This window comes from Haemorhous mexicanus, chromosome 11 (genome assembly GCF_027477595.1).
Source record: "Haemorhous mexicanus isolate bHaeMex1 chromosome 11, bHaeMex1.pri, whole genome shotgun sequence".
NCBI classification, from domain to species: domain Eukaryota; kingdom Metazoa; phylum Chordata; class Aves; order Passeriformes; family Fringillidae; genus Haemorhous; species Haemorhous mexicanus.
The window spans coordinates 15389642-15414811 of NC_082351.1; the positions used below are offsets into that span (position 1 = coordinate 15389642).

A 25170-nucleotide genomic window follows, 5' to 3' on the forward strand; every position below is an offset into this window, starting at 1 on the left:
TCAAACACAGGTGTAGCAAGCTGCACCATTTATGGTTTGATTTGTTTCTTTACTGTATACCCTCTTTGCATTGTGTTAATGCAGAGGTATAACTCAGGCATTTTGGTCATGAAGCTCAGCTCTGTAAAAAAAAAAGAATCAACATTCAATAAGGAAGATTTTTCAGGCCCCAGTATGTAACAATTGTAAACCTTTGAGTCAGTTTCAAACAAGGGACCTTCAACAATGCTCCTCCAACCCCCCCGTAACAGCAACGCTGCCACAGCTTTCATTAGAACTGTATCCTCAGCGTTTGCCTGTTCAACCACAGACTTGTCTCAGAGCTGTGTGAATGCAGAAACCTTTCCTCACCTTTAACGTGGCAGCCAAGCTGGCCATGTGTTCATTGAGAGTGCTCTCCGACTCCTTGTAAGTCAAGCAGGTGAACTGATATTCCTCTGGATCAAAGGCATCTGCTCCCTGCTGCTCCACGTCGTTAGCTACCCCATCATAATAATCCTCAATATCCCCAGGATCCTCATCCTCTTCCTCCTCCTCGCAATTAGGGTCATAATCCTCTTCATTGCTGTCAGAGCCCTGGCTGTTCATGTCCACGGACATCTTAATGCCCTGCCAAACTGCAGACCAGGAAAGCAAGTGCAGCTTCTTTTTTTTCCTCCAAACTTTATCGTTCTTTTGATTTCATCTGAGCTCTGTCTCCTAAGGGAGGAAAAACAGTTTTTTCTGTGCCTAAGAAATGGTAAGAGGTGCCACGTCAACAACAAATAGGTGATCAAGCAGCTAGGAACAGACCAACCCAACGGCCCAGTAAAGAGGATTCTGCTGTGCATGTCCCTGGTTTGGATCCATTGTGTCTCTTGCACCTCCAAAGCAAGGCTGCTCTTACAGGACAGGTCCAGATCCTTGGAGATTGGGACACTGCATCTGAGTCCCCAGTGCAGGCCCCGTGACTTCTGACATTTGGAAACTGGCTGCATAACCTTCACTACAGATCGTCTCAGAGAAAAAACTGAATTTATGACAAAGTTCTTTATCAACAGCCTGAAATGCTGTAGCATCCTATCTATTTAAACAACAGGAAAAACACAAACCCCTTACCTATGGCCATTGTAGCTAGAAAGGCAACCTGTGATATCCTGTACAAATCCATTTTGCTTCAGAACCACAGACATTAAGTGAGACTTAGGAAAATAAGAGCAGCAAACAGATCTCTCACGTGCACACAATTTAACAGTCTTCAATATCATCTCAAAAGAAACTGCGAAGCTAGTTCATCCCTTTAAACTGGTTCTACTGGATGTGGCTTGGACCTTATATCTGAAGGGGCAAATGAAATTATTATTTATTGCCTTCTCAATATATACTTCTTACCTTTTGAATGTACAAATTTATGCTCAGGTGTTGATAGCTGTTATTGAAGAAGAATCAGAACAGCTAACTTTTTTTTTTTTAAGATTCTCACTTGTTTTGGAAAATTCACACATCTGATACTTATCTGAACTACGAATCTTCTGCTTGTGTAATTGAACCATATGAATTTGAGCTCTAGAAGATTCAACAGTAAAGCATGAATCAACCTTGAATTATGGTCATCTCGTATTAAGTCGTAAATTTCCATTTAACCAAATTATTTAGTTTAGAGAGAATATATTAAATACAGAAGAATTAAACAATGCTGCAACCATATTTTACATATAAAAACATATATTAAAAATCAAAGCTCTATTTTCCACAAGCAGCATGTATTTGGTTCCTTAAAAACATTCCCTTTCTGCATTACTATGTTGTCAGCTCTGCCACTCAAATATATTCCCTCAGTATTGCAATTTGTAGCTGCTGGGGAAACCATAATCAAGCTTTGATAATCCTGACTTTAGAGTACAGGAAATCTCAACCACAAATTTTCATTCTTTTTCCTCAACTCTTTTTTGTTTTGTTTTGTTTTGTTTCCAGTCACTTGACCAGGCAGCAGAGAATAACCAGGAAGAGATGTGATGTATAATTAATTTGAGGGGCTTCAGTGATCTCAGGAGGTACAGACCTCCAGAGAGGCTGGAGACTAGTTCCTAATTAAATTACTTCCTGAATTCTGGTCTTCATTCCTTTCATTTGCCTCTTGATTCCTTAGCTATCCACAGCATACGTAGCACACAAACAATTTACAGCACTGCTTTCCACAGGAGTTCAGAGGAACAGACACAGTCTCTCCATACTGGAAGGAGGCAGATGTGAAATCTGATTTGGCAGACACAAGGCAAACCCTCGTCCTTCCCTCTACCCTGCTTAGAGTCTGGGCCTAATCTGCATTGACACGGAGCCCTTGCATAAAAGAAGGAATGGATCTTTACCTGCTAAAATCTATGTTAAAAGAATTACTTATTTGAGCCCTAACCCCATCGTGGACCTCAACAGCCCAGAGTGCAACAACTTTGTTCAGCCACCACAAAGCCTGAGCAAGTTTCACAGGCCAGGGAATTTCTCAAACTCACTCAGATCATTCCACACTCTAGAAAGGGAAAAAACCCCATGAAAACACCGGGCCCTCTGCTATTCCAACACATGGCAAGTCACATCCAAACACTGAGATGTTTGCAGATATCCAGGTAAAACAAGGGGCCTGCCCAGTACCTCCCAATTGCACACCAGTCCCTGGGGAGGGGCTCAGAGCAGTGCAGAGATGTCTCTCTGTGCCACTAGCACAGTTTTGTGAGCAAACACAGGAACTGTTTGCACAGGAAATGGACACATGGATTTATCAAGTGGAAAGCAGTCTGCAGGACTGGGTGACTTCTGTGACTCCTGTCCTAGGACCCTAGGAAAGAGCTCACTTGCAGCATAACTGAACACCACACTGACACAACTGGAGGGAAAGGAAGGATAAGGGCACATGCTCTGTGGACAAAGCAAAGGAGGGTACTTGGAAAACCAGGAACAAAACTCACCTCACCTATGCTCAGCCCAATGCCCAAATCAAACTCTCTGAATACAAAGACAAGGCAGAGCTACTACTTGATAGCACCAATTTTTAAGACAATAAAGATGTTAAGCTCAAAAGATAGGGACAAAAAAGGCAGGTTTATTTAGATTAAATAATGACCATAACTCCCAAGACCAAACTATAAATTTTAAAACCATACTTAGATCACTTTCCAATCCAAGGGAGGATGATCTCCTCCTTAACCACCTTAATCCAAGATACTCCTGTATCTTCACTAGTACTGATACAATTTAGTCACCACTCTTGCTCAAGTCTCCTACAGGAACTCCTAAACACACCCACCCCTACCCTGTGCTGTCTATCACCTCCAACAGTGCCCTTTCCTTGACTCCTGCTTTGCAGCACAATTCTTAACAAGGTCTTTTGAAACAAAATGCCTTCCACCGTGCCACCACATTATGTGATCCCACCTCATTCCTAGTCCGACTACATCACTATTTTCTTATTCCTACCCTTGTAGGATTCCTCTAATAACTCTTTTGGCGGAGACTCCTCCAATTGGAGAATGCTCCTCCTCTTTTTCTGTTGATATTTCACAACCATTTCATACGGCTTTTTCTTCTTTCACCTCTTTATTTATCTGAAACAGAGAAAGTGCACCTTGAGTCTGCCTCCTGGACTCCTTATCCATGTAACCTTTAGACAGGCTAACACTCTTCCTTTTCCCTGAAACCATCCACAGCCTCAGCTCCATGCTGGCCATCAATGCTAACGGCATCTTCATCTATGCCACCCAAACCCATAATTTGTGGCTCATCACCAACTGCCTCCTCACATATGCAGTGCACATCTCACCATTCCTTCTCCACTGTTCTTCAGGTAGGAATTTTTCATCCAAGACTGAGAAACCAGAAGATGCCCGATCCTTTTCACCACAGATGACTCTGCAGGGACCTCCTTGCAGCTGTATCACACTTCCCCGGGAACAAACCTGCTCTCCTTCCTCTTGCCAGCCTTGGTTCACACTACCACGGCTGCCTTGTCTTTGCCAACTTATCCATTTCACTTCTGCCCTTTCTAACCTATCGTCACTTTTAACAAGTTGTTTTACGGATACCTGCGTATTCCACAGCACCTCTGGGCTCGGTACCCAGCGCGTTTAAGTTATCTCGACTCCATTCTTTCGGAATGGGAGCGGAATGCAGCCCCTGCGCTCGTCCCGCACAGCCGGAGCGCCGCAAACTCGCGGGAGGGCAGCGCAGGAGCGCGGCGGGAGAGCAGCCGTGCGGGGAAGCCCAGGCGGCGGCGGGGCGAGGAGGGGCCCCCGCACGGCCGCCCAGAGCCCGAGAGCTTCGGGCTGCGGCTTCTGCCCGGGCGGAGCGCCGAGCTCAGCAGCGGGCACGGATAAGCAGCCCCGCATCCCTCCCGCCGGGCCCGCCCCAGCCCCGGCGCGGCCGGGCCTCACACTTACCGGACGGGCGGCGAGAGCGGCGCCCCGGGCTCCTTCTGCGCGCCGGAACCGCCGGGCCCGGTGCGTCACCTCCGCCGGGCGGGGCGGGGCCGGGCCGGGCCACGGCGCTGGGGCGGGGGGGAGCGGCTGAACCACTGCGGGTGTGAGGGGGGAAGCGGCCCCGCGCCCTAAGGAGCGGCCCCCGGGCCGGGCTCGGCCGGTGACAGCGCCCAGTGGCCGCCCCTCGCACCGCCGCGGTCCCGGCCCGCCCCGCGCCCGCTTCCCGGCGTGCCCCGCACTGGGCTAAAGGTCGCGGCGCGGAGGGGGCGACATTGGCTCGGCAGAGACGCAGCGCCCCGACCCCGGTACCGGTCCCGCTTCTCACCCGCCGCCACCGCCATGGCAAAACAGCCGCAGCCCATCAGCCCCTTGAAGAACTTCTTCGCTGGCGGTTTCGGGGGCGTCTGCCTGGTGTTCGTGGGACACCCGCTGGACACCATCAAGGTAAAGTGGCGCGGGACGCCCGGGAACAAGGGGGGCAGCCGGTGCTCGGTGCGGTCGGGACACTGCGGGGTGGAACTACAGCTCCCGGCAGAAACTGCGCGGGAGCAGCACGGGTCCCGGTGGGCGCTATGGCAGAACTACAGCTCCCGGCAGGAACTGCGCGGGGGGCGGGCTCCGGGTACGCCGAGGGGAGGCGGTGCTGGGCCTCTGTGGTGCCCTAGGGCGCCCCCTGGCGGCGCGGCGGCCGGGCCTCTGGCGGTCCCGGTTTTAGTGAAAAGCCGGGAAAAGAGCCTCGGTGAAAGAGCCTCGGTGCTCCCGGTGCTGGAAGGAGCTGGGAGCTGGAATGGGCTCGCCAGCCCCGTCCCGCAGCGGGAACCCGCGCCCTTGTCACAGGGGGAGGCCAGGAGTGACCCTGTGGGGCCCAGGGAGCTGGGGTCCTCATCCGGACATAATTAGTATATAACTAATTAACTGCTGTTAACTAATTAACAGCAGTTAATTAGTTATATACTTTCACTACTCATTGCATGAAAATTCAATCTCTTCTCTTCTGCCAAGGGCTAAAATGATATCAGTGTTTCTATCATTATCTTCAGGTCCAGTCACAAAACATACTCCATAATAGCCAGAGGTGTTCTGTCAATCAAAGTTTAGAATGTAATATTTAATAAAATAATGTTTTCCTCTCCCTTTTACTAGGTCAGACTGCAAACCCAGCCGAAGCCACAGCCTGGCCAGGCCCCACTCTATTCTGGAACCTTTGACTGCTTCAGAAAGACTCTTGTTGGAGAGGTACTGTGACACCTGCCAAATATATCAGTTCTTTCTGTACATTCTCTGAATGGAATCCTAAGAGAAACCCTACAGTTCCTGGGTTGTCAGTTAAATTGATTCTAATTAACATTTTTAAGCAAATTACAAAGCTTGGGGAATACTTAGCATACACGTGCTCCTGGTACATGTATCTTTGTTTTGCTAAGAAATGTTTTGGGTTCAAAATAGCATGATATTAACTAATGTCTGGAGTTAAACTGGAATGAAAGTTGGCGGTTGTTTTTTGGCCTTGGGATTTTGCAGGTATTTGGAGTCATCTCTGGAAATTCTAAAATGGCTAATGACTTTTCTTCATACAAGCAGTACTTTAACTTTCTTCTATAAGGTATTATGCCACCTCTGAGAAGGAAGAGGATCTTTAGTTTATAGATTTTTTTTTTTTTGAGAGCAGAGTGTCAATTACAGTAGTTGTTCAACCTTCTCTAGAAGGTGGACAGGGGTTTTTACTCCTGAATCATCATGATCATGTTGTTGAGCTAGTCTGTTTTGTTTTTAGAAAGGCACACAGCCTGGATTTAAAGTCTTCAATTGGCAGATAGTCCAATTTTCTGCTTTTATAGTTTTCTCAGCAGCTATTTACCATTTGGAAATCATGGCTGTAAAGCCCAGCTGTTTATCTGCTTGTCTAAAGTCTCATTTCTAGCTGCTGGATCTCGTTAGGTAACTCCCTGTTGAATGAAAGATCTGCCTCGAAATCTGAAATCTCCTTCCATTGTGGTATTAACAGGTTGTTATATAAGCAAAGCAAATCTTGTTTGCCTGGTCTCTCCCACAAAGGAGTGGAATGCTGTGCCAGCTCTGAATCCCTGGCAGTTTTTCACACCCCTGCTGCAGCACGGACGTCAGAGCTGAGCCATAATAACAGCCTTGTGATGGGAAGTTCAAAAGCAGTGCTGCCTCTCTACTCCTACTCAATACTCATCCATTTCTGTGAGGAGAACTGCTAAACCTCTCTGCCAAGGCCTTTTGCTTCCCAGAGCCCAAGGGGAGGTTGAGAAGCAGTGGCTGATCTCTCAGCCAGGTGCAATTTCATGGCAGAGCCAGTTGTGTCTGTAAGACTTCAGCATGTACTGGAATGAACTGGTTTATTGGGACAGAGGGAAGAAAGGGGTGCAGAGACCAGCAGATATTTAATTTATGTGTCTAACCTTTATCCAGGAAGATAACTCTCCTTTTTATTGGACAAAGTTCAATTTAAAGGCAAGAGAAGTGAAATAAATACAGCTGCTGGGGTCTGCATTAGAACTTTTTCATATGTGTAGTCTATGGAAGGAAACATCAGGAATGTATAAAACATGAGGAATGTGATGTTGTTTGGGGGAAAAGCTTGGATTTAGGGTAGGAAACAAAAAATCATTTGCTCTTGAATCTGTTCCAAAGCAAATTCATGTGGGGAGTGAAGGAATTCCAGTTGCTCTCCCTGGCTCTTGCTTTAGTTAAAGAGTGAATTAATTTCAGCATTCTCAGGTTCAGTGTCAGGATTTTACACTATTACATTTGACTGGTTGCCAATAAAACACAGGTGCATTTCTGTGTGCAGGTGAGAATGTTCTCTCTTGACATAATCTATTAAGGCTCTTATTCAGGGGGCTTTTACCTTCACTTCTCATACTTGAGATGTACGTGCAGGTGATGAGTATTGCTCTAGAAGGGCATCAGTGGTGCCAGGGTTTCCCAGGAAGGATAACTTTCCTCTGCAGCAGTCCCTGAGCCTCAGCTAAACATGTATAACTGCAAATGAGCAATAAGCTCCTTTATTCCTGTAATCAGTTTGACTGTTAGGTAGATCCTATCCTGGATTGTTGCCTTTCCCTTCTCAACAAGTTGAAATGTGTGCAAAGTTTATGCCAAACCAAGTAATTCCTGTGATAATGTTTCTTGCAGGGAGTCCAAGGCTTATATAGAGGAATGGCAGCTCCTATCATCGGGGTGACACCCATGTTTGCTGTGTGCTTCTTTGGATTTGGCTTGGGAAAGAGACTCCAGCAGAAAAACCCTGATGATGTTTTGACGTGAGTTCCTGGTTAATCAGACCGTTGGGAAAGGCATCTTGAGGCTGCATTGTCACACATTGAGTTGTGGTGTAAATTTGTGTCTTCTCCTAGGTTATAAATATAGTTCTGAAAGATAAACCACTCATGTTTTAATGCTTCTGGAAGCGTGGGAGTGATAGCACAGGCTAAAAGCAGGCATTGTGTGGGCAGGTGAGATGCAATTCCCTCTCTACGCAAGAAGAGCCACGAAGGAACAATTCCGGTGTGGATGAGCACAGTGAGAGTTATGTAATGATTGCCTGCCAACAGGCTTGCTATTAACTGAAACTATGGGAGCAATAATGGTCAAGCCTGAATTGACAGCATTCACAGCCCTGATTCTCCTTTCCCTGTTAGTTATGAGTCTTCTTGTGGCCCTTCATTAGGATATGAAAACAGCCATAAAAATGTTTTATTATTATTTCTGAAAAGAGCTGTTTGTGAGCAGCCCTCCTCTCAGGCATCTCTGACCTTCAGAAACAGCAATAGGAAGCTCAGAAAACTTGGTGGGGCTTTCTACAAGCCAACCTGTGCATGAAGAAAGCCCCCCCAGCCATAAAGTACTCCTGTAATGGGTTTGTTGAGCTGTGATTTACAGCTCCACAGGGACTGGGCTGCAGCTTAGCAACATTTTATCCCATTATTTGTGTTCTGGGTAGAAGCTCTGTCAGAAAGCAGGAGCCCATCATGTGGAACCAACTGTGGTGGGGTGTTTTGGTTTCTGTTGGAGCCTTGTCTGCACAGGGCTGGTGTGAGCACACCTGGCCCTGCAACACGAGCTGCTGCCAACACAGCTGCCATTGCTCAGGGGGAAGCAGTGCTGAGCTGCTGGGGAACTCTCCCTTACCCTCTCTCACACCATGGCAGTGGCCTCATGCAAGCAAGACTGAAGAGAAAGGCCAGGGGAACTGTAGGGACTGAACAACAAGTGCACCATGAACTTATTCCCAGCAGCCTCATCACCTCAGTGCCTTGTGTTTTATACACATGGAGCCAACAGGAAGTTTTAAGGAGCAAGCTGGAGAAGGACAGTGTAGTTTTTTGAGTCTTTATGTAGAATTCCTCTCAAGCAGAGCAGTGGGAAAGACCAAATAGTGTATGTACTGTCACTGTGCTCAGCTGTGCTGTTCTGTGGGTGCAGACCTGACACAGTGAAGGTACAGCGAGCCTGGGACATGAGACCCAAAAATAAAGGTCAGACTCCCCATGCTGTGGTTATGGGTCTAGAGGCAGGCTGGATGGTTGTATTTCCCATGCTGATTTTGAAGGGAAGTTGTGGAAGGAAGAAGATGGAGAGAAACCTGAGGAACCTATCCTGCCTTTTCTGGGGCTGAATGATCCCAAGGTGAGCTAAAAACCCCTAAACTTAGTTTGAGTAGGAGGTGCATGTGGAGTGGCAGGGGAGGTCTGAATGGTCTGGAAGATATCATCGGAGTTATAGTAGAGAAAGGTGCAAGAATTGGAATAGAATGCCATCTCTTGGGCAAGTGGAGAGAAGTGGAAGGTGTGGAATTTGATTAAATGGAGATGTTAGGTCATCTTACTAGGGGAGGTAGTAGGAGGCTGGATGTAAAGTTTTGTGATGGAGAAACTCAGCTTGTTTAAGGGATTTTTGTCATGGAGACTTTGCCATGTGAAAGCAGGTGCTGAATGTTTGGGATAATGACAGGTTGGTAGGACAGACTCGACTTTGGCAGGGTTATGGAAAGGAGGCTTCTGCCTGCACAAGCAGGAATCTGTGTGGAATCTGGGGTCACTGAGAAGAGTATGGGGGACTGGAGGAGGAAGAGACTGAAGTGAAAGGGAATGAAAATGAATGGGGAATTAGCAAAAAACTCAAGTAGAAGGGCTATTAGCAAATAGAATGGATATGAAGAGCTGAGTTGTGGTTGCTGTAGGAACCAGTGCTTTGAGTCCCAGAGATCTTAAATGTTTAGCTCTGCATTGACAAGGCACTTCTGCACTGATAAAAGCAGTGGATGTTTCTCAAGTTCCACTGCCATGTTCATGTGGAACAGCATCACCTGGGGATGTAGGGGTCTTTCTGCCCTTCATTTCCTGTGTGCTGTGTTGTGTTAGGGTCTTTTCTGTTTCCTTGGGGCAGATATCCTCAGCTGTTTGCTGCTGGCATGTTGTCAGGAGTGTTCACAACAGTAATCATGGCTCCAGGAGAGAGAATCAAGTGCCTTTTACAGGTAAGGCATTGGATGGTGGTGATGGGAATTAAATTTTAGGGGTCTTGTCTTTCCATAGCAGGAATTTCTTTGGTTAGTGCATTTACTCTGTTCTGTTTTTTGACAGGACTGAGACAACTGTCATTAAATGCAGCTGTGTCACAAGGAAGCATTAAACAAACTCACCATGACAGTATAAGTACACACAGCAGTAATTGCTGTGTTTATTTTACACAGCTCCAGCCTTTTGCTGTGGAACACTATATGAGGCATCCATGAATGCCTCAGTCCACTTCAAAGTATGGGAAAGTCAATTTTTTCTGAATGAAACTTTTCCTTAAAAAAAAAAAAAAAAGGTGTAAACCTGCTAGATCATGAGACTCTTTTTGGTGTAAAGAAGTTCCGTTACCTTGACAGTTCCCCATGCAGAGCTAAGGAATGCATTTCCAAACAGTGTTCTGACATTTGGGTGGCTGTTAGCTCTGCACCTCCTGCGGGGGTTTTAAAGTATTGTTGGAAAATGCAAACCTGAACAAATGAAATGCCATCTTGAGCAGGTGTGGGAAGCTCTGCTTGTTTCAGACTGTGTTGAACTCTGTTGCTACAGTGATGGGTGGTCACATGTTAGTTGTGACAGACAGGATATTATCATGAGAGATTTTATACACATACAAATGGTTTGAATTTCACTATTTGAAGACTACTTTTTGTTGGTGTGGAATTACCTAAATGACTTATTTCAAACTTATACTGTGGAAAAATAAAGGAGAATCAGTTCTCTGCATGGAACAGTAACCACAGCCTCAGCTTTAATGTGAGAGCTGCTGGAGGAAGTGAGGCAGAAACTCCCTAGGCAGGAGTATGTGCTCCTTCCTCTCTGGAAACATGTGAGGCTCTCTAACCCTTGGCTGAATGATTCTGCATTGACCAGAAACCTTCAGTGGTCAGAAACTCTCACTTTTACCCTGCAGATCCAGGCAGCTACAGGTGAAACCAAGTACAGTGGCTCCCTGGACTGTGCCAAGCAGCTGTACCGAGAGTCCGGGATCCGCGGCGTGTACAAGGGAACGGTGCTGACCCTCATGAGAGGTAAGGGACAGGGCTGTCCCTGCTGGGGGACTGCAGGATGAGAAGCCTGACACAGCATGGGAGATCTCACTGTCCCTTTAGGCCATTGGAGGAGCTGTGTCACCCATTTTCTTTTTTTTTTTTTTCTTTTTTTTTTTTCTTTTTTTCAATCTGCAGAGCTACTCCAGTGCCTCAAAGGGCCTGAGAAATAAACATGAGATTCTCAGTGGGTGAGGAAGAGATTAGATGACAAGGATCAGAGGGATATAGGAAGTAATTAAGATCTGAGAAGCCAAGAGGAATGAGAGACTTCAGGAGAGGAGCAGAGAGAACAAAGCGAAGAGAAAAATGCAGAAGTGGGCTTTCTATAAAAATTATTTTTTCCTTTTTTTTTTCTTTTTTTTCTCCTTGAGAGGATTGTGCCTGTCTGTGACTGTTGGTGTATAATACTGACTGCTTTAAAATATGTGGTGGCAGCAGTTATGCTTTCTACCCTTTTGAGTCTGGGTTATTTTGAACTGGGATGTCATGACCCCTCTCTCAAATACAACAACAACCAAGTAATTGTGCCAGACCCAGAATCCTTTACGTATTTTAGTAATTCCCCTTTGAAAAACCGAAATTTCTGTATTTTGCTACTTCAGTTTAGGAATTGGTTCTATCCTCTGCTTCTCACACAAATGTAGCAGCCTGCAGTGTAACTCTGGCAGTGTCCCTAGGTAGGGGCTGGTTCTCCAGTTTAGGTATGGGATAAGAATAGGCTGTGGGAGTAGCTTAAAAAAAACAAAACAAGACCCATCAGCTGCAGAAAAAAAAACCCCAAATAGAATCACTAGAACTAATAGTGTGCAAAAGTCATGAAGTTCCTGCGCTGCTGTGATGTGCTGTGCAGAAATTTGGACAGTTCAGAGCTGTCTCATCATTAGTGTAATGTAACCAGGTTACAGCCTGGCTTGAAAGGCTGCTGACAGAAAAGTTATTTTCCAATTCTTGCCATTAGCACCTGCTCTCCATGGGAAAGTTCAGCCTCCTCTGTCTAAGGCAGCAGAAGATTTTTATTTTGTTTGTAGAAGAGGTTCAGAGAAAAAATCTGTATGTACTTAGTGGTGCTGCTGGGCTGGCATGGGGGTGGTGTGCCTCTGGGCTCCCTTTGGTTTCCCACTCCTCAGAGCCTTTGTTGTTTACCCACCAGACGTCCCGGCCAGCGGAATGTACTTCATGACGTATGAGTGGCTGAAGAACATTCTGACCCCTCAGGGAAAGAGGTCAGTGAAATCTCACAATCACTCTCTGCACTTCCCAGACACTGCTGAAGAATCCCCCCAGCTACTAAGAGATTTACAGCAGTATCATCAAAACAAATTTTAAAAAGAGAAAAATGGTTGCTCATCTAGTGAGTTGAACTGTTTTGGTCTGGGGTTAGCTGACAATTAAAATAATATTCTGAGTTTCTCTCAGATTCCAGTTTGAATCTTATCAGCCAAGTAAGGAATACTTAAAGTAGTTTCAACCCTGTATGCACACAAAATACTAGGGGGCTTTGTTGGATTTTTTTGTGGGGGTTTGGTTGGTTGGTTGGTTGGTTTGGTTTTTGGTTTTTTTTTAATCCAGAGTATGTGTGTATGTGCTGCTGAATAAAAAGATTTGAATCTTTAGGGTGGAGTTGGTGCATCTTGGAAAGGTTGCTCAGATACTGCACTTTCTCTGTCTGCAGCATTGTGCTGCCTTCTGGCTGCCAACCAGGCTGTCTTTTTGATTGTCACCTTAGTCAAAACAACAAGTTTGACTTTTTTCTCCTTTTTAAATCTGTTTTTCACTTTTTCCTCCCACCCCACTCTGATCCTGCCACAGTGTGAGTGACCTCAGTGTGCCTAGGATCCTCTTTGCTGGGGGCCTGGCTGGGATCTTCAACTGGGCAGTTGCCATCCCACCAGACGTGCTGAAATCACGTTTCCAGACTGGTGAGTTGCATTCCAGTGTGTCACAGCCACACTCCTGTGGTGCTCCTGGGAATGGGCTGGGCAGGGATGGAAGGTGCCTTCTGGGAGGCAGCAGGTCTTGAGACAAGTGCATGAAAAACCCAGGGGTGTTCCTAGCATTCTAGTTGGTTTCCTCACAAATTTTTGGCACATCAGGCTGCACTGCTCTGTTTCTGTCTCCTTGATACATAATAATCTTGATTTGAGGTACCTGATTTGAAACCTAAACATAGAACTCATAAGAATACAATTGTCATGGCTGTTTTACAACAAATGTAATTCTTTGAGAGGTTTTATTATTTTACTTCAGACAAAATTGTATAAATTGTAGCCTGTGCTATCTGCAGTTTATAGTAACAGGGTGTGACTTGCTGAAAGCATTGCTTTTAGACTGGCAGCTCTGCTCTTTAATGTCTGTGGCCTAATTACAGTTAGGATGACTCCAGACCTTGTGCTTCAGCAGAGTTTGACAGGTTTTTCTCGTTGGTTTCTCTGCCAGTCCTGCCAATAAATATTATTGTTAAGGCTCTCCATGGTCTCTGTGGACTCAACACTCCACTGGACAGTGACCATTTTTCTTGAGTCACAAATCATGATAATCAGTGCAGGAAACTTCATTTCTTTTTCTCTGAGCAATGGCTGCTGTGGTTGGTTGTACCATACCAAGGGCTGAGAGGGAAACCCATCACAGCTTTGATCCTGTTCCACTGAGCCAATCCCCAGTGCTGCTGTGTGGATGACATGGGTTCATGGTGGTTCTGTTTAACTGGGCTGATCTGTGGACTACTTCTTCAGAGGGCTGGCAGAGGAAGTATTTCCCAGGGCAGTGTCAGGAGAAAGAAAAAATTGGTCTTTGAGTAGAGTAGCTTTTAAAAAACACCTCAGCATATCCATGTAACATCAGCATTGGAACATCCTGTGCTTTTCATTTGAAGTCTGTTGGTGTTCTTGGCTGGGGCATGTGATAGGATCATTTTCTTATTAACCAGCTTCATCAGTTTTTGTATCTGACATTCCTATCACCTAAGTGTAGCTCTCAGGAGAGCTGTGATCAGCAGTGCAAATAACAGTTCTGTCTTCCAACCCTGACAAAAGTTACTCTTCTTTCTTCCCTGCCTGCAATGACTTGATGATGTAAACTCTTGGGTTGTGGTGAACACCTAACTTCTGTTCACTGAGCCTTTGCTGAGCTCTTGTCTGTTTGCAATAGCAGTGTGAACCTCATGAAAACCCTGGGCTGGTACCTGTGGCTCATCCTTCAGCCCTCGCCACTGCCACACATCTGGACTAACGCTTTGTGCATCCCTTTCAGCTCCTGCAGGAAAATACCCCAATGGCTTTAGAGATGTGCTGAGGGAGCTCATCAGAGAGGAAGGAGTTGCATCCCTGTACAAGGGGTTCACAGCTGTGATGATCAGGGCCTTTCCTGCCAACGCGGTGAGTGCGCCGGGATCCCGCTGGGTTTGGGGACGTGGTGCTCACAGGGAGTGCTTGCAGTCTGGAGAGGACACAACTGTACCATTCCAGAGAGGTTCTTGTCACTGCAGGGACTTTTGGCTGTTGGTGTCCAGATTCTAAAACTGTGCTTTAATCTAGGAGCAGCAAATAAATCTTTCTTCAAAGCTTTGCATGAAAGCTCTTTGTTGACTTTCTCTGATCGTTTTTAGCTACTGGTTGTACATCCAACTGTAGAAGATGGAATAAGTTTGGACTCACTTTTCCTTCAATAAATAATGAGCCTAACAGAGCCAAAGTTCAGCCTTTGTGTGGAGGGATACAGTAGAATTCTTGCTTCTGGGTTAAGACTTTCTTGGTCCTCTTCCTCCTTCCATATGAACCACGTTAGGTGTTCATAGTGCAGCAGTTCAAAAGCCTTGTTTGAAGGAGATTTTTAGAATCCTTTTTTGTTCTGTGTTCTCTTTTCCAGGCATGTTTTCTTGGTTTTGAAGTCGCTATGAAGTTTCTTAACTGGGTTGCACCTGGTCTATGAAGACTAGGAAGTCTGGAAATGAGAGAGGAGAAGGAAGAGAGTGCAAATCTGCCTCAGAGGAATAAATTAATGATCATTTAATATTTCAGGAATAATTGTTTGCCTAATACCTTTTTGCCTTTCTCACATTCTTTAGGTGGTGCTATATGCCAGTCAGAAATGCAAGCTGTAACTCTGACAGAGTTGGTGAGGAGCTAGGGGTGACAAATCTTCTGAGCCAACCACAGCAGTGGCACTGCTAACACACAGCTGTCACTATCACACGTGCTACCTTAAGTACTTCCTCATGGAAGAAGGAGACACATCTTAAAATGTAGTTCTTTATTTACTGAAGAAACATGTAGCTATTAATGCTGAAAAAACCTCCTTAAAATAATTTTTTGGCAGCATGTATTTAACTCTCAGGGCATAAGTGAGCAGCTGCACATGGTTGTGTCTGCAGGCAATGTCAGGCAATGTTCTCATCTCCTGTAGTTTGTCACTTGTGGATGTTTCTGTGTTAACAATGCTTTAAATCTCCTGTGCATGTACAGCAGCAAACACAACTCAGCAGGGGAGGCAGAGCTATGTCCCAGTGGGTTGAGGGGTGTTGCAGGTGCCATATCAGGTCTTGCAGGCTGATCTTTTCTGTGGAACTAGGACACAAAATGCATTATGTTTAACAATTGCACTAAGCTTTACTGAGGGAGCCAGTGGGGAAATGTGTTTGATTAACCTGAACTTTTCTCTCAAATCCTTTCTGTCCCATTGAAGAGAGCCCAAATGTGATTTCAAAAGTACAGCACAGCTCATAGCAATCTGTGATATATTTGATCCATCACATACTCTGCCCTGGCATTCAATCCCTGACATTGATGTGAGAAAATTTAATAGCATGTCCAAGAACTGAATTTCTCTGACGTGAGGGGGACACGTGAAGAGGACACTGGCTCTGCAGTTTTGTCTAACTTTATTCTTTCTCCTATTCCTTGGTTTTCTCTTATTAAACATGATCACATTTTCATTTGAGAAGTGACTAATACTGAGAAGCAAATAGCAAATTTTAATTTCTTTTGGTTGTGATGCAGTGTTACTGGAACTCAATAAAACTAGGTGCTGCTTGGCTAGAATGTGTGCTTTGGTTCATTTACTTTTTGCATGGTCATGCATGCTAAGTTTTGCCAAAGTTTTCCAATTCTTAATTCTCAGATTGATTGGGAAATAAGCTGTGCTGTGTTGTGCTGTGCTGTCTTAGATTGCTAACCCTTTGCCTTTTATCTTTTCAATTTCTGACACGAGCTATGGAAAGGAATATTCTGCACTTGGTATATTTGCCATACAAGTCCTTTTAGGTGCTGCATTGTGGATGCAAATTTTTAACTATAAAGCAACACACTAAATAGCACATCTTGGAACAAAAACACATACTTTGTGGAAAGTACCTCGTGTGGTCTGTTGACCTGTACCATGAAGACACATCCTTCACCTTGGCTTTCCACAGGCAGGGGCAGCCCTAAAATCTTCCTACCCCATGCTGCTGAGAAGCCTTGAATTCTACTTTCCTTCCCAGTTTTTTTTGAAAGACCAGAAGGGAACCTGCCTTCCTCAGAGTCCACCTCTGGTGTTTTACAGGGCAGGAGGGGTGGCCCTGATGTGGGCAAATCTCATTCACATGGGTCTGTGTCTGCATTTCACTGCCACTGTACCCACCAAGGGCCTTCCCTGCTCCTCAGTGCTCAGGAGTGGCTGCTGTTCCTCCTCTGATGAATGCAATACTTAGTGTGAACACTGAGTTAGTACTGGTTTGGGGAAGTGATTACAGGATATAAACCTCAAATGGTTTAAAACACAGTTCTGGGTTTACTGAGGCCAAATCCCAGCTAGTTTCAAGCTGATCAGGTCTGCTATGATGGCTCTGTGCTGCTTTGGTGGCTGCTCTGGCTTCTTTCTGATTTCCGTGCTGAGGCTGTGGTACCTAGGAGCAACTTCCAGCTTTAAGAAGTGTTATAAAGCTGAATTTTATTTTCAATTCTATTTATGTGCTCAGAAATACTGACACTTCTTAGGAGGGACAGAAGTGCATATTCTTTTGTAAAATTGCAGTCAGTGATGCTTAAAGCTGCCCATTCCAGCTTCCCTGTCAACTGCATCCTGTTGACCTCCTAAGCTCCCAGAAAGCTGGGAAGAGCTGGAGCAGAGGAAGGCTGAGATCCCCAAGGCTTGGTCATGAGCTGTGCACTATGGTTAGTGCTCTCTCCCCTCCCTCTCCTATCAATCCCAAGTGTTGCACACTGTGAAAAAAATAAAATTCTTGGAGACCAAATCAGGGACAAGTAATGCCCTGGATTGAGCTGCTGGGTTTGAGAGCACAGCTCCTGCATTTGAGCAGCAAGGAGCCCACTCTCAGTCTGTGTCCTGGCCTCTGGCTTGGTGCTTAGCACTTTACCTTGGCTCTGCTGTCCCCAGCTGAGCCTCTCCAGTCTGTGGCCTTAAGCAGTACTTGCTGTAAAGACTGAAATGTTCCCTTCACTCTCTACTACTTCAGTTGTTGCTAGTAACTCTAGGCTCTTTTCCTTCTGCCAAACTATCCCTTTTAACACTTTTTTCTTAAACATTTCAGATCCTGACTTATCCTAATTATATCCTATACTCTCCCCACTCTAAGGTTTTTGCAGAGCTTTGTATTTTGTGTGATAACATTCTGTTGTTTACCAAGGCTGATTTCATTTGGTGCTTTTAGCTAAGTAAAATATGGCAGAAGACAATCAGGAATGAGGGGCTGCTTTCCAACAGCAATGGCAGGAGAAGAAGAGCTTTGCAAAGGCTCATCAGACACATCTGCTTGCTTATTCAAAAACTGAAACCCAGGCACCCTGGAAATATTTAAAAAGCTGCTCATATCTCTAAAGATTCTGCCATACAGAATTTGCCAATTCCTTGCCTCTAATGTGTGCAGCCTCAGAAAGAGAGAAGGATTTTAACACAAGCATAATTTTCTACACCCTGAGGACTGTTTTGCTTTCAGAGGCCTAGATTTGCATTCAAATGTTATTTTCTAATTGCCCAGGTTCTTGTGGGAATTCAGGCAGTGTATCTGCAGTTTAAGGGCACACAGCAGCTGCTGGTACACTGGTGCCAGCCAGTGATACCAATGATAATTTTCTTTATGCTCCTCGTGCTGATAACATCTGGGTTTACTATATCAAAATCAGTGCCCCAAGACTCCTGTGCTGTTCATCCCCCTGGCCCCCTCTGCTTTGATGCAAGTGATTTTTCCAGTGGTGATTCAAGGTGTCTGGAAGTATTCCAGAAGTAATCCATGATAGTTAAATCTTCTGTGCTTGCATTTCTCTGCCCATTGTGGGTGAGTACTTTTGTGCACACTCAGCATTGCTATAGTGACAGAAAGGTCCTTGGAACACCCCTGACAAGTCAGTCTTGATCAAATTTGTCTGATTAAAGGAAGCTGCCTGTGGGAGGCACATTCAGTACAGACTCTCCAGTTTGGAAAAGGGCATTGCAAGGTAGATCTTACAAATGGTGAGCAATGTCAAGAGGGTGCATTTACTCATATTTCTCACAGGACAAGATATACAATGAGGAGATCAAGCAATATTTAAACAGAATGCAGAAAAAAAGTCACAGAAGAACAGTTCATCAGGATCTACTGAAAACTGATAGGGCTGCAAAGCCTTGGCACAGGGTGTTCCTGAATTGCTGGTTGATGGGATTTGGAGGGTGTGCTAGGGAAGGCACAAGTGTTTTATTTCTTGTGTTATTTCTGTAAGCATCTGCTGCTGGACACTGCTGGGCAGAGGAAGAGACAGATCCAATCTGATCTTCATCAGTTTGGCTGGTGTTTTTACAAAATTATGGGCAAACAATGAGTAGTTCTGTGAGGTCTGCACAGAGGGGGGTGGGCTGGCTATGTACCTTCAAATAACAACATACACTAGGACAAAGCACCACCTATAGCTTTGCATGTGCCCAGTTGGCCTCTAATGGTTCAGTTTTCCATTTCTAGATTGTTCTTTTTATCTGCTGCCTCTTGGATAAGAGCACTGCTGTGTCAATAACCTGTTTGTGCCAGTGAGAGACCAGCCTTGTGCACAGCCTGAACAAAGTGGTTTTCACAGGATGGCAGAGCAGTTGAGGCTGGAAGGCATCTCTGGACACAGTCCAGTGCAGCCCTCCTGCTCAGAGCAGGGACCACTAGTGCAGGTTGTCCAGGTTCAGTTGGGTTCTTAATGTCTGCAAGGACAGAAACTTCACAGCTTCTTGGGGCAACCAGTTCCAGCTTCACAAAAACCAAATTCTCTTATGTCTAAGAGGAACTTGATGTATTTCAATGTCATTAGATATCACTGAGAAGAGTCTGGCTCCACCTTCTGAACCTTCTCTGATCAGGGATCCATACCCACCAGTACGATCCTCATGAAGCCTCCTCCATGCTGAACAATTCCATCTCTCCTGGTCTCCTCATACTGCAGATGCTCCAGTTCCTTCACCATCTCTGCAGTGCTCTCTGGATTGCCCAGTATATCAATGCCTCTCCTGTGCTGGGGAGCCAGAACTGCACTCCAGCTGTGGCCTCAGCAGTGCTGAGAGCAGGGAAGGTTCCTCTCCCAGGCCTGGTGGCAATGCTCTTCCTAGAGCAGCCCAGCAGGCTGGTGGCCTTTGCCACAAGGGCATATTGGTGGCCTGTGTTCTTCTCCTCATGACATCCTGCTCCAGCTGTAACGTGTGACCCCGCTGCTGGTCCAGGCTTGTCCAGGCCACAGGCTGAAATGCCTGCTGAGTCAGTGGCATGAAGCCATGCATGCTGTGGCACTGTGACAGTGGCACTGTGACAGTGGCACCCAGTGTGCTCTGCACCCAAGGCTTTCCGTGATGCTGGCTGAAAATAGACCCGGCTGCCCTGGCAGCTGCATCCTGGGGATTTTTGCTCCTGACTCAGATGATGGCAGGGAGATGCCTGCCTTGGAGCTGGGGGCTTCCCAGGAGGGTGGGTGTAGGGATTGCTGGGATTTCTGCCTCTTTCTGCTCTCCAGGATGCCTTTTGGGTGATTGGATCACAGGCAGCTGTGCTCGTTCAGAGTGCTGGGCTCTGGACTGGGCTCTGTCTGAGCCCATTTTACCACTTTCTGCCCAGCAGACCCTGCCCTGAGAAAACTGGCCAGTGAAGGGGGGAAAGAGGCTGCCTGGTGCTGGATGCTTGAAATGGAAAACCATTTTTAATTTAGGGAGATTTGTGTATAAAAACCAAGGACATTTTCCGTTACCTCAATGTATTAGAATAGTTTGCAAGGATATCTCAAACCTGGTAAAAATGTAAACATTAAGGAGACATTGGACTGGATTTTACTAACATCTGTCTCTGAATTCAGACACCAGTTTAAGTTCAGACAGTTCAGTTTAAGCTGAGACAGATCCCTTTCAGCAGTTTATGATGCACAGGTTGTTCCCAGGCTTACATGGCTGTAAAGATCAGTATCAAAGTTTTAGCAATAGGCCACAGATAAGCTCCACTTCCCTTTGCAGGTGACAGTTTGAGTGTTGGTTTGCTGAAGGACACGGGGCTGTTGCTAACCCTTGGCACGGAGGGTGGAAGCCTGAGATGTTTGTGTGTGCAATGAGCTGACTTCCCTCCTTCACTGGAGACCTGAGCTCTGGCTGCTCCCTCAGCTCTGCTGGGCCTGAGAGAAGCTGCACACAAGCTCTGGATACTAAAGTAAATGTTTAGCTGCCTGGATATGGATTCCCCAAGGCTGAAAGCGTATCCCAGCAGAGACATTTCTCCTTGGTACTATTTCCTAATACTGTTTCCTAATAGTTATTTATTACTGTCAGCTGCTGGCTCCTTCCTCTCTCCACTCATGCCTCCAAAAAATTCTAAACTGTGATTTAGCTTTGAATATTTGTCCTGGAGACTAAAGGCAAGGAAATCAATACTCTGTCCCTTCCCATCTTTAATCCCTACAGAAATTTCAGCAGAATCAGCTGAAACTCTAAAAAGGTGTAAAATTACAGCGAGTCTTCCTTCTTCTGGGGCTAAGCCCATGTGATTCAGAAAAGCTCCTGAATGCCTGCATAGACAAATCCTAAAAAAATACTTCCCTCTGAAACATAATCCCCCGGCTCATCCCTCGCCCCTCCCTGCCCGCTCACCCTTGGCTCCCTATCGCTCCCTGCCAAGCAATTATCTGCTCCGTTTGCTGCCTCCTGGCCGGAGCCAAAGTTCAGGATCTGGCAGGGGATGGCAGGAGATCACTCGGCGGAGGGAACTCGCTGTTCTCCCGGCCCGCCACCCATTTCCCATGGGAGCAGCCGTGCCCAGCTGCTCCTGCCCTGGCTCCTGCCGCAGAGGCTCTCCCGGGAAGGAGCCGGGAGTGCGGCGGGCAGGAGGCCGAGCAGGGTCTGCTCCTGCCCTGCCAGCATCCCCAGAACGGGCCAGCCTCTGCCGAGATGGGGAATTGTTGCGGTGTGATGTCAGGGTTTGCCTCAGATACCCCGGGTCCCTCCCCTGAAGATTCCCTCCCAGGTGTGTCAGTCTCCTCTCCTTCCCCTCCCTGACCCCTGCCGAGCACTGTCTGTCAGTCCTGGCATTCCAGAAGGGCGCCCAGCGATTGGCAGATTCAACAGACGCCCTCTACCCCTGGGGGGACATTGGGCCGTCCAGGTGTCCTCTGTCCCTTGAGACCTCCTTCTATGTACCTGGTTGGTGGCTCCCTACCCCTTCCCTCCCCTCTCCCCGGGGTTAAAGGGGCGAGCACCCACATGGTCAGAGAGTTCTGTTGGAGCTGTTGCTGGGTTCAGAGGCCTGTGGGCCAGAATAAAGCTCTGGATCAAACCCTCCATCAGAACCAGCTCCCTTCCTTCACCACCACCTTAAACCTTCTCTGCCAGAGGCAAACCTGAGGAGCACCAGAGATCCTGCAAGCCTGGACTTGTCTCCAAGGGCCCAGCTGCAGCATCCAGCTAGCCAAAAGGTGTCTCTGGGGTGAAAACACCACAGTGATGCTATTTAGCTCAGCAGCAAGGGCCAGACAAGCTCAGGCACGTCCCTGAGCTGTATTGGTAATATTCCAATAGGGAATGTCAGCGGGCACAGCCCTGGGTACCCCTGGGTATCTCTGTCCTTGCCCACCTGCTGCAGGAGGAAGGGGCTGGCCCAGATCCCCCACCCAAACTCCATCAGACAGGGAAGTTCAGATCCCCAATCCAAACTCCATCAGACAGGGAAGTTCAGATCCCCCACCCAAACTCCATCAGACAGGGAAGTTCAGATCCCCCACCCAAACTCCATCAGACAGGGAAGTTCAGATCCCCCACCCAAACTCCATCAGACAGGGAAGTTCAGATCCCCAATCCAAACTCCATCAGACAGGGAAGTTCAGCTGCCCCGGGCTGGGGAGGCACCTGTGGGTGCCTCTGTGCCTGCCAGGGATGATGGATGAGGCACGGTGACATGGCACTGCTGTGAAATGTCCCTCTCTCCCGACATGAGCAATTCCTTGTGCTGTGGATGAATCTCTGAGGTGCTGATGACAAATTGTTGGGGGTTTCCCCGTGTCCTTCCCTATGGATGCAGCTCAGAGGATGAAGCATCCACAGGGTTTGCCCCAAAAGCACAGACTGTTCTTGGCATTTCTCTCATTAATGCTCATAAAATGCAGCTTGCAGCTGTCCTGCTCTCCAGTGTGGGCATGTCCAGAGATGCCAGAGCTGCCTGCTGCTTTGGGAGAGCAGACCTTCCCAGAAAAGCAGCCCTTCCCGAGGACAGCTCTGTGCTGGCCTCTCCCCTCTTCCCCTGCTTCATTCCATGCTCCTCTGGGCACAGGGCTGGGTGAGAATGTCTGCAGAGACCTGTCCCAGAGGGAGCTGGGGGGTGAAGCACAGCTCCTCCACCTCCCTTCCTCAGCAAACAGAATTTAGAACAGTTCAGGATACTCCTTCTGGAAGAGATAAAAGCAGGCTGTGTCATTAAGAATGGGTTTGGGCCTCAGACCGAGGGTGTCCCAGCCCAAAGCTCTGCCTGCAGAGAGAAGAGCTGGGGGCACAAAGCACCCAGCTGTGCCTCCCCAGGGTGCTGCCATCGGCTCTGCCTTCCCCAGCCACCAGCTGGGACTTACTGGGCAGCAGCCTGAATCCACACCAGAGCTCTGGGCTTGTTTTAAATACAATTAGCTCCCAGACACCTTGCTGGGTTTGGCCTCTCCAGTGCCTGATGGTGGGAAACAGCACGGCTTCATTTTGTGCTGCTTTGTTTCAGATTGGCTGAATGGTTTCACTGATGTGACTTAAATTTTGTCTTGTGAGAAATAATAATATATTGTTCCCCTTCATCTTTCCTGCAATAGTTTTTAACTGTCTGGGCATTTCTCCTTTGGGTTCTTTTCCGAGCTGATGTCTTATTTAGCCTATCCTTATATAATGCCTTTCCCCCTATTTTGTATTTCTTCTACATACCATTTTAAAAACAAAAATAAAATTTTTACCAGTCATATTGATATTTTTATTCTATTCTCCATTAGTTTTCTCTTGCACTGGCACATCTGGTTAACAGAGTGGGTATTGATCTCTAAATATGCTTAAAAGTTTCTTTACTGAGTAGCTGGCTGATAATCTGTCTTCTCTAGGTTCCTCTGTAATTAAATTAGACTGATCTGGAATAACCCCCCAACCTTTATTAGATTCACAGAGCATTCTTTGCTGAAGGTGGTGTACACATTGGGAAAGGATGAGGGGTTTAATTTAATCCATATTGCTTAGCAACATTTACACCATCAATAAACAAGCTCTGTTTTTCTGAACAAAAGGCTGCCCGGCCTTTCTCCATCCTGACTTGTTGGCCATGGCAAAACTGACAGTGACCAGCCTGCTGCATTTAGGGTGTTTTCTTCTTGCTTTGTGTCCCTTTTATTCTCACTTCAACTCACCTGCTAAAGCTTTCCTCAGAATAATTCCTCAGATCTTGAAGTGAGGTGTCCATGGAAAAGGCTCATCCTGATTGCCGTGTCTCGTTTTACTTGCTGACAGAGCTGCTGATCACATTAGTCTCATGGCTGTTTTACCCTCCCTGAGACAGGAGTGCTAGGAGCCTTGAAAACTGTTCAATGTTTGCCCACAAGGATTTTCCCAAGTAAGATCTTTGGCAATTGGGTGTCACTTCTGAAATTTCCTACAATTTAGCTTCTAAGGGGAAGATCTTTCCAAAGTCCCTGGTATCCTGGGATGCACGTGTCCGGGAATGTCAGGGTGAGCTGCAGTGCCAACCCCACCTGGGTGACCTGGTGATGAAAACAGGAATTTCAGCTGTGTTATGTACACAGATGAATAATAACTCTGAGCTTCATAAACCCTTAGATCCACAGAACATTTGGCTGAAGCCTTGTCAACCAGTGACCCACTTTGTCTGCATCACTTAGTGATGGAGAGCATGAGGAGGAAATTCCCTGGAGGGGACTCTGCCCACGGGCTCTGCCCCAGCCCTTCAGAGCCTTTTCTGTGCCAAATGTCAGAACCAGCTGGTGGAGATGTGGCTGCAGGTTCCCTGCCCAGCTCTGCACAGCCCCCTGGGCTCTGCTCAGACCCAGGGCACAGCTCCTGCAGGGGACACGTCACCCCTGGGGGTTCTGCAGCACCATTTGCCTCCGGCAGGACGTGGCACTTTCTCAGACTCCATAAAGGGCTGCAGGTGAATTAGGAGGTGACATATTTTGGGGGGAAAAAGGCTCATTTTCACGTGTTAGCTTGTTGCACACAGGATGCCAACTCAAGTGCCCCTCAAAATTTAAAATTATGCATAATCCATAACCTCCTGTGTTCTTACAGCATTCTAAATTTGGGTTTTTTTTCTTGTTTTCCCCTGAGATTTTTTATTCTTTGTGCATTTAACTAATGTAACAGTTGACAAACTGTTACATCTTTTGTTTATGTCAAAATATCTCAAATATAAACTTTTTTTGAGTCAGTAATGAACACCAGAACACATTTTGCTACAATATGTAACTATGTTACTGAAAACACTGGTGCTCTTCAATGCTGACAATAATGGTCCTTACCACTAGATTTCCATTTTCATTAGAGACCAGATTTTCTTGTCATATGCCATGAAGTTAAAATTAAATAAATTCTAAATATACTTTAAAAAAAATTTGACTTTAAGAATGTATTTACTATTTAATTTTTTATTCTTGATTGCTCTTATTTTTTCTCTAA

General features: G+C 46.4%; 2 protein-coding genes across 5 annotated transcripts in view; one reads left to right on the forward strand and one right to left on the reverse strand.

The window, feature by feature from the left end:
* The window catches only part of ARIH2 (ariadne RBR E3 ubiquitin protein ligase 2), a 35471-nt gene extending 30558 nt beyond the window's left edge, over positions 1-4913 (reverse strand). For 2 of the 4 annotated variants that reach the window (XR_009487895.1, XM_059856669.1), the window contains exons 1-2: positions 4774-4913; positions 352-699 (exon numbers count right to left, since the gene is read on the reverse strand). Coding sequence is in view for 2 of the 4 variants with exons in the window: in XM_059856669.1 (XP_059712652.1) it covers positions 352-600 (249 nt within the window). In the remaining 2 variants the exon portion in view is untranslated. Of the gene's footprint in view, positions 1-351; positions 700-4409; positions 4518-4773 lie in introns of those variants that run through there. The other 2 variants (XM_059856670.1, XM_059856671.1) reach the window with 2 other exon arrangements.
* SLC25A20 (solute carrier family 25 member 20) lies at positions 4759-15065 on the forward strand. Its single transcript, XM_059856672.1, has 9 exons — positions 4759-4892; positions 5592-5684; positions 7611-7738; positions 9864-9954; positions 10905-11022; positions 12194-12266; positions 12853-12962; positions 14293-14417; positions 14908-15065. Exons 1-9 carry the CDS (start codon positions 4788-4790, stop codon positions 14968-14970), a joined length of 906 nt encoding a protein of 301 aa, XP_059712655.1. The 5' UTR covers positions 4759-4787; the 3' UTR covers positions 14971-15065.
* Positions 15066-25170: the final 10105 nt, after the last annotated feature.

Coding starts and splice junctions, on each gene's coding strand:
- SLC25A20 (XM_059856672.1), top strand. CDS start 4,788: ATGGCAAAACAGCCGCAGCCCATCAGCCCCTTGAAGAACTTCTTCGCT. Junction 5,685..7,610: donor GAAAGACTCTTGTTGGAGAG/GTACTGTGACAC, acceptor TGTTTCTTGCAG/GGAGTCCAAGGCTTATATAG. Junction 7,739..9,863: donor AACCCTGATGATGTTTTGAC/GTGAGTTCCTGG, acceptor TCCTTGGGGCAG/ATATCCTCAGCTGTTTGCTG.